At 39.4% G+C, this 8,944-nt stretch overlaps 1 protein-coding gene across 1 annotated transcript; it reads right to left on the bottom strand.

The window, feature by feature from the left end:
- Nucleotides 1-2,440: 2,440 nt before the first annotated feature.
- Nucleotides 2,441-7,805, bottom strand: cenpx (centromere protein X). Its single transcript, XM_080446311.1, has 5 exons — nt 7,768-7,805; nt 6,005-6,056; nt 5,392-5,445; nt 4,845-4,933; nt 2,441-3,967 (listed from the first exon to the last, which is right to left on the bottom strand). Exons 1-5 carry the CDS (start codon nt 7,801-7,803, stop codon nt 3,953-3,955), a joined length of 246 nt encoding a protein of 81 aa, XP_080302437.1. The 5' UTR covers nt 7,804-7,805; the 3' UTR covers nt 2,441-3,952.
- Nucleotides 7,806-8,944: the final 1,139 nt, after the last annotated feature.

Below are 8,944 nucleotides of genomic sequence, written 5' to 3'. Positions count from 1 at the left end.
AAGTACAGTACTAGATTACATGTGCTTGGTTACTTTACACCACTGACTTTAATGACTTAGTCTAGACCAGTGGTTCTCACTGTGGGGTCCGAGGAGGCCTTGGAGGGTTTCCATGGGGTCCCCAGCTAAATGATTAATAGCTAATCTTCACCATTATCACATGTACAAGTAGTACAACTAGAGAAGGTACAATGGCCATTTTTATCCACATCTAACTGTTATCTCTATACCTAAAGTACATAGACAGTAAATTAACCCATTAAGACCCGAGGCCTACAAATGTCTTCTAAATCCTAACAGTTTTTTTTTTATATATTTTGAATAAAAATTAAAAAAAAATATATATAGTAATATATATTGCACACATTTTCACGATTTTTCTCGATTTTCTAAAGGGTTAATTCTGAACCAATAATGACCAAATCATCAAACAATAAATGTGTTCCGAGATTGGGGCCCCTGGGATAAAAACAAACATCATATTATCAAAGAGGGGTCTGGCCGAATGCATATGAAATGTGGATGTCATTGAATTTAAAAAGGTTGAGAATCAATGTTCTAGACTTTAATCCAATGTGCCCCAAACAATAAAACTGTGTTAGAATAGGCTACCTTATGATAACTTATCGCATCACAAAACAAATCTGTTATAATAACCTCCTCACCTGTTGGCCTGCTGCATCACCTGGCTCTGCTGTCTCAGTCCTGCTGGTACAGGAGGAAAAAGTACTCTTATTTTGTACTTAAGTAAAAGTATCAATCCTGCAATGTAGAACTAGGAATACTGTTAAAAGTAAAAGTCCGGAATTAAAAATGTACGTATTGGTAATAATAATTCAAGTATTGGTATCAAAATGTACTTAAAGTACCAAAAGTAGAAAGTATTCATTATGCATTTCACAAGGTTTCAAATCTTTTGAAAATAGCTGATCTACAAACATTGTGATCTTGTAGATCAGCTATTTTCAAATGGCCGAAATGTGTAGTGGTATTGAACATTGTTAATACTCAAGTAAAGTAACAAATACCTCAACCTTTTATTTCAAGTACAGTACTTGAGAAAATGTACTTAAGTTACTTTACACCACTGCCTGCTGGTACAGGTGTTTGCAGTTCCCCTGATTAAAGATGTGAGGTGTGTTTGATAGACAAAGAACACTAGCTTCTTTTATAGACAAGAACACTAGCTTCTTTTATAGACAAGAACACTAGCTTCTTTTTAAATGATTGTAGCCTTGCATACTTGATGTCAATTATTTGTACAAGCTCTTGTTTTATTGGATCTTGTTTATTTGATACTTATTTGTTTTAGCTCTTGAATTTAATGAAATTCCTTGATATTGCAAGGGAAATGTCCCTACCAACCGGGGACATTGTGGCTGAGAAAAGGTACTTCACATGAAGCCTATTCTATTTGGCAAAAATAGACGATTTACAAGCTCACAAAGCGCTGCATAGATTTTCAGCTAAGACATTTGGTGTGTAGAGGGAAAAAGAACGGGACCAAGTATAGATAGGCCTAGCTCTGGGGGACCCTGGTCAACAGAAGTGTATAGGGCAGGGGTCTTCAACTTTTTCAGGCCAAGGACCCCCTAGCTGAGAGAGAGATGAAGCAGGGACCCCCTCTATATTGTATAAAATTGTGTTTCAGATTATACTTTTTTTGTTTACTTGGTCTGCTCTTTTTTCCCTCTACACCAAACCTCTTTGCCAAAAATAGCCGATCTACAAGCTCACAACGCCTCGATCTGCTATTTTTGGCTAAAATTCTCCTCGGAAAAGGGATGCTAGGGTTCAAGTGGTTAAGGTAAAACAAAAAATCATATCACAAAGATTTGGCGGACCCCCTGTAGTAACTCTGAGGACCCCCTAGGGGTCCCGGACCCCCTGTTGAAGACCCCTGGTATAGGGTTTAAGTGGTTCTAATATTGCAGTTATGGGAGTAAGGTGTCACATAGTATCTAGGATAGCCGGGTAGTGAGGCTAAGTGCTGGGTGACAGGGAATTGGATGCTGACACTATAAAAAAACTAGTATCGGATTATGATCAAATCAATCATATCAATATCTGCCGCAATGATCAGGGCCTTATCCCACGTGCAACATCATCCAAGAGCAGCCAGTGGGACGGAGACAAATCAGCATGTCTCTTGGGAAAAGCCTCTTGCTCCAGAGCTTCTCCAAAGCGTCTGGACTGGCTGTCGACACTCCCTGCCTTTAATGTATGATCAAGAAAAGCTTTAACTCATTACTCTCTTCAACGCCCCTCCCCATTCTTGTCCTAACTGCTTTCGTATGTTTAATAATACTGCCTTCAGATGTAATTTGTTCCACTAAGATGCATAAGGAGTAAAGTTGTACAGTAGTGCACTACTTCTCCATTAAGAGACCTTCCTAGAGCACGTATTTTGGAAAGAAAAAAAGAAAATCCAGAATGTAAATCGGTGGGAATGCGTTTTATTACATGAAAAAGAGAATTGATGGGATAACTACAGGTGAAGTTAAGATAACAGAAAAAAAAAAAAAAAAAACACATGGCGTGCGCATTAATTTAATGGCTGTAGCTGTGCGCAGACAGAGCTATTTATGTATTCCATGGTCTGTGGGAAAGTATTTGTTATGTGGGAAAGAAATAGCCCATAACAATATACAAACAAAACCACAATTTCAACAGATTGTATATCACCACATTCAAATGTTTAATCGTGCTTAATAGTCTAGAGACACTGATAATAGGGGGTGTAAAACAAGGGAAAGAACCATCCAGTATACAGTCATGCGGTCCATGGGCTCCCGCAATCTAGCAATGGTGGGTGTTAGCTGTTGCGTTTGTGGCATTTACCCTGTGAGCCAGGATGTAAAAATTGTTATGTGCCGTAGGTTAGAGCTGCTTGTTTAACAAGTCATTTGTCTTTCTGCTGTAAGGCAAATGCACCGACTCCTACTGAAAAAAGGTGCCGGGTCAAATTCCAGGTAGCGTGTCCTTTGAGCACCTGGGCCGAGCCTGGACTTCTACCTCACCCCAAGTTGCTTCCAGCTGCACGTACGTGAGCGACAGTTGTAAGCACAGTGACTCACCCCCGTCGGCAACACAAACAAATAAGTGTGAGGTGTTGTGCAGCTATGCTGACTCAGAGTGAAGACACGCTGCCTTCTCCAACACACCGCTGGTGGAAAACCATCAAGAGGCTGCCGGGGCAAGAAAGCCCCACATTATACCCACCCCCTCGCATCTCCAACTTCCCCTTCTGCTGTGATGAAAGGGAGAGAAAGCACCTCCGTACTAGTCGCCTCGCTGTTTATTTACCTTCAGAATTACACCCTACTCTTCTTGGGCCATGTTCCAATATGTTTTGTTATGCTTCCTTTCAAACAGAATGTCTACGCGTGTGGTCTCTCTCTCCGCGGCCATGTTTGGCTAAACACGCGCTCGCGCACGCACACTCCATTCAACTTTCCCCCCCTGTACCAGAGGTCCTCACTGCACCCCACCTCCCTCACCCCACCTCCCCCACCTCTAACTAAACATCGCAGGACAGCAAAAGGGAACTTCAAAGTGGCCGGAGGGGGTACTCCTTCTTTTCCTGGCACTTGTCATCATCTAAGGGACTGGCTGCTCCCCTTATTACTCTAATTGCTTCCAACTGCTCCAGGAGGCTTTGATGAGGGGCGCCGGAGAGCATGCTGGAAGCACCTGTTGTTGCAGAGAGGAGCACAGGTGGGCCTTATTGCTGGAGACATGAAGTGTTGAGGACAACACTGCTGCTTTTTTTCTTTAAAACCAAACGTCAGAAATGAATAAAATGACTCAGAAATGTTAAGCCCCGACATTTATGTTATAGTCTTCAGATACACAGCGAATTAAATGCGCAAAACATAAGTACAGACAACAGGAAAACTGAATGAGATCCTACTGCAGACGGCACTCTGGCTCCATCTTGTGGCAAGTTGTTCTAGAAATCCAGCAACTAGGAGGGGGAAAAAAAAAAAAAACTAAATAAATCACATTTATAGTAAATCAAAAAGGCTGTTCTGGGTAATGGTGTATGTGTGTAGACAATACAGTTGAGTAGGGCATACTGTATTGCCATACAGTATGGCCTACTTGGTCAAAAGGCTGTTAAATCACAACATGTAATTCTACATTTTAAATTATTATGTTTTGCAATAGCTTGAAAATGAAAAGGGGGATTTTTCAAGAAACCGTTCTGGGTTTCATTTCAAATGTCAATTAACAGGATGTTCACATTTTTTATTAACAAGTGTGGCTTCTACTGCAGTCTGTGTGCTACAAACCCATGATCCTAACCACAGATTCTCAGGTTCTACAAGGTTGGAATGATTAGTCAACATTTACATACACATAATGCTAATTGATAGTATTGGAAGTGAGCTAGTGCCACCTTCACTGACAACCATGAACATGTTTGTTTTCTAGTCACTATAGGCTGAAAAGAATCCAAAAATACTTAATAACTAGGTTCTAAGACAACATGCAGCGAGCTTGTAGAAGCGCTAAATTTGCCAAAATGGGCACACAAATAAAAATGGCAAAACATGATAATATACAAACATTTATTCTAATAAAATGGTATTTGTAAAACTATATTTTTTTCTTTAAAATCTTGAACATTTTGTTTTCATTGTGATACCGATAAATAGAAGTATACTAGGCTAGTTCCACTGATCCAATAAAATAAGCATGCTCTGAAAATGCACGTGACCCCTCCATCGGACCTATCGGCCGCCGTGTTAAGTGGTCAGCTGGGTGGGTGAAATCTAACGTTTTTTTTTAAGTGGGCCCTGATCCAGAAGGGGTTGGGAACCACTGTGCTATATACACACCAGCTGGGGTAGGATCTTCTCAAAGTGCTCTATGTCCACCACGTCACAATCCTCCTCGTCAGCTTGTTTCAGGGATCTCTCTGCAAGCTCTGAAAATTAACAGGCAGCAGACTAGTAAGGGTTTAATCGATTCATTCCGGGAACGCATCAGTGTCATTTTAGAGTTTAGCTATAACCATTATTTTATACTTTGTCTATGGCTATTCAAAAATAGCAGATACACAAGCTCATAGTGCGGCACCGAGTGCCACGCTGTGAGCTTGTAGATCTGCTATTTTTTTTTAAAACATGAAAATGTTTGCAAATCTTTGAATATATATTTTTTTCATCCGTTTTGGAACTTTGGAAATCAGCTAGAACAGTCAAGTAAGTTCCAAAAATTACATCACTTACTGTCATGCAGCCGTTAAAACCAGGAAAAGACAATACTTATGCTACATCATATTACAAGATCCCAGACGATATCACGCATACAGAGTATAATATCAATATATTGCCCAGTCCTACAATAGAGAGACTATATGAAGTCATAGGAAATGAGGATTACCTTCAATAAAAACCTTCAGCATCGCTGCCATGAGTTTTGTAGCATCGCTACTGACTGTGAAAGAGTGATTTGTGCAGTCATTAGAATCAAAGATAGCTCTGCAACACTGTCACGTTTTGTTATGCCTGATTTATACTTTGGTGTATGATGGCGGTGCAATTTAGACAATTTACAAGCTCACAACGTGTAGCATCAAGCAGGGGTGGGGCGGCAGTGGCTCAGGGGTGGCTCAGGGGTAGAGTGGCCGGGTAAGAGTGAACTGGAAACCGCAAGGTTCCCAGTTCGATCCCGGGCTCCCCCAGAGTTAGTGTCGAAGTGTCCTTGAGCAAGACATTGAACCCCTAATTGCTCCCGATGAGCAGGTTGGTGCCTTGCATGGTTTCCTCCGCCATCGGTGTGTGAATGTATGTATGAATGGGTGAATGTAATGCACAGTCTATGTAAAGCGCTTTGGATAAAAGCGCTATATAAATGCACCATTTACCATTTATTTTTTACCAAAAGCAACGTCTTGAGCTTGTGGATCTGCTGTTTTGGCAGGTAACACCAGCACACGAACAGCAAAGTATAAATGAGGCTTAAGTCATTTGTAGCAAAGTAGTACTCAACTCACGTTTAGTTTTCTCTTCCTTGAAGAAACTCGAGAGGAGTTTACTCACCGTTTCCTAAAAGTGAACAGAATACATATCAGAACAGGCTGCTAAATGCAAATACATTTCAGTTAATAACCATTTAAAACTACTACTACTACTACTACTACTAAGAAATGTATAAGGGCAGCACTGAAGACACAAAACCAAATCATAGAATGTATAATGTTTCAGACTATGAATTTGATTGACAGAGACCTTGGGGAAATTTCAAAAGATTAAATTTTTATTTAGAAAAATAAAATAATGGAGTTATGTTGTAATTTGCATATAGACAAATAAAAAGTATAAAAAATAAAAGAAAAAAGAATACCTACCTAAAAATACGTATAGGGAACAGGCGTAGGGCAGAGACTCCCCCAGAATTACATAGTTCCGGTCGCCATTTGGGAGTCTAAGTACATTTACTCAAATACTGTACTTGTTGAGGTACTTTTACTTTACTGGAGTATTTCCAATTTCAATACATTTACTTGTACTCCACTACATCTCAGAGGCAAATATTGTTTTAACTCCACTTTTACTCCACTACAATTATTTGAAAACTTTAGTTACTGGTTTCTTTGTAGATTTGAATTATTATATACAAAACATACATTAACCACTTCAGCCCTATTTAAACTTTGGGTTAAACAATGCGTCGATGCCACGCATTGTGAGCTTGTAGATCTGCTATTTTCAAAAGATTTTTATACATTTCATGCATTTGAAAACAAATTTTTACTTTTGGTTCTTTAAGTATATTTTGATGACAATAATTTTGTATTTTTACTCAAGTCAATTTTTTATGCAGGATTTTTTCTTGTATTTCTACATTGATACTTTTACTTAAGTAAAACTATTTAGTACTTTTTCCACCACTGCAGCTATCTTCTAGTACAGCTCTCTGTGCCAGATGGTCAATCGTTTTAGTGTAACGTTTTCGCATTAAATCTTATCAATTCAAATCCTAGATATTCTGGTAAGTGATTAGTGAATAATAACCACAAAGAGGCTGTAATAACCCAAAGAAGTGCTTGCGTGTGAGGTCATCATCACACGCTTCATGGAGTTCATGGATTAACTTCAACCTGGTGTTTGCACCTTCTCCATTCACAGCCCGTACATCTACATAAAGGTTCTGATTTCAAATATAAAGTGCTTACCTCATGGCAACGGATGTTATAATTATGTACGGGCCCTCAGAAGTACCCGTATCTTCCGTAGTGTTCAATAAAAAGCATTTTAATCCGATCGGTGGCCATTTTCCTCTGCTTTCAACTACGCGACCCTATCGGTTGGGAGGTATATTGCACTCTGGTACATTATAACCCTATGAGAAAATGCCCACCGATCGGATTACAATGCTTTTTAATTGAACCACTGAAGATATGGGTACTTCTGGGGGCCCGTACCGAATTGCAACATCCGTGGCCATGGGGTAAGCACTTTATATTTGAAATCTGAACCTTTATGTACATGTACGGGCTAAAGAGGGAGAAAGTGCAAACACTAGGTTGAAGTTCAGCCATGACTGTCATCAGGGCTAGTCTTCACACGACTTGTTTATTTTCCATAGCTCAAGTGAACTGATCCACACACTAATAGGGCGTTGCAATACGAGTGGTGCGTAAAGTTAATCTACAGATAGACACTCCAGAGGCTTCCACACTAGGGACTCATCATAAACATTCTGGTCATATACATAATTATCGTGAAAATGTAGCTTTTTTGTTGTCTATCCTACCTTCTTGAACTCAACAGTGTCTTCTCTCTCCGCCATGATGTTTCACACTACCGGGAGATACGCGCTCTGCGTTATGATTGGTCCTGATAGGCTCGACGTCATGACGTAAACGTACCGCCCCCGAGACAAAAAAAAACCCTGTAAATATTAATAATGGATACACTTAACTCTATGTGGATACAGGATAGGTGGGCAGTGGCCCTATAGACATCTGGTCACCTTGATGTAAAATTGATGGCTATTTTGTCCAAAATGTTTATCCTTCAACTTCTTGTTTATGCCCCAAAATGACTGGATATACAGGTTTTGTAACAATCTGTAGCAATTGTAGAAATATTAAACCTTAATTGTCGAATGTTTAAGCATGTTCTAATCATGTATACTGTACTTTACTTGAAAACATTTTCCAAATATATTTTTTTTAAACATTTCGAAAAAAATAGTTTAATTTTACATCGAGGTGCCCAGATGTCGCTAGTGCCTGTTACTTACCTTCATATACTACTAGGCTACTACAACAAGACCTACTTCTACTTTTTTATGCAATAATGTTTGGGGCCAATTCTTTCAGCCTTTGACAATGATAGTATAGTACAAGCTACTACTACAGCTAGGACAAAGAACTAGGCCTACTACTAGGTACTACTACTACAAATGCAACTACTTTTTAATATAATTATTTTTATGCCATTCTTTCAGCCTTTATTTGACAGTGATAGTAGAGAGACACAGGAAATGTGGAGAGAGTATGGGAATCATAACATACAGTCAATGGCCCACCTGGCTGGAAATCGAACCGCTTGCTGTCACTGATCAGTGATCTGGGAATTTTGCATCCATTTGATTTGTGCCCTAACCACTTGGCCCCCAGGTGACCCCTATACACCTAATGAGTACAACCTTGTTGTGTACATATAGAGCCGCATTGCTCATTACCAGGGAACTATACTGTAGCTTGAGACAAGGCTTTTAATGCAGTATCCTCCCAGTGTTCATTTTGACAGCAAAGTTTTATTTAGTTTAGTCATAGTCTTTTGAATAAAATGTCATTTAGTTTTAGTCATATTTTAGTCATCTGAAAAGTTTTCATTTTAGTCTAGTTTTAGTTGACTAAATATCATAAGATTTTAGTAAATCTACAGTTGATTTTGTCTGCCTGCCAAAAATGTATTTTGGC

The sequence above is a fragment of the Gymnoscopelus braueri genome, assembly GCF_963280865.1.
Source record: "Gymnoscopelus braueri genome assembly, chromosome: 13".
NCBI classification, from domain to species: Eukaryota; Metazoa; Chordata; class Actinopteri; order Myctophiformes; family Myctophidae; genus Gymnoscopelus; species Gymnoscopelus braueri.
The sequence above is the reverse complement of the archived record's forward strand: the minus strand, read 5'-3'. Positions and strand labels throughout refer to the sequence as shown.

Bases quoted from the DNA above. Each gene is read 5' to 3' on its own strand.
- cenpx (XM_080446311.1), bottom strand. From the start codon at position 7,803: ATGGCGGAGAGAGAAGACACTGTTGAGTTCAAGAAG. The intron at 5,446-6,004 runs GTGAGTTGAGTA...ACTCTTTCACAG, and splicing joins CAAGGAAGAGAAAACTAAAC to TCAGTAGCGATGCTACAAAA. The intron at 4,934-5,391 runs GTAATCCTCATT...GTTAATTTTCAG, and splicing joins GCTGAAGGTTTTTATTGAAG to AGCTTGCAGAGAGATCCCTG.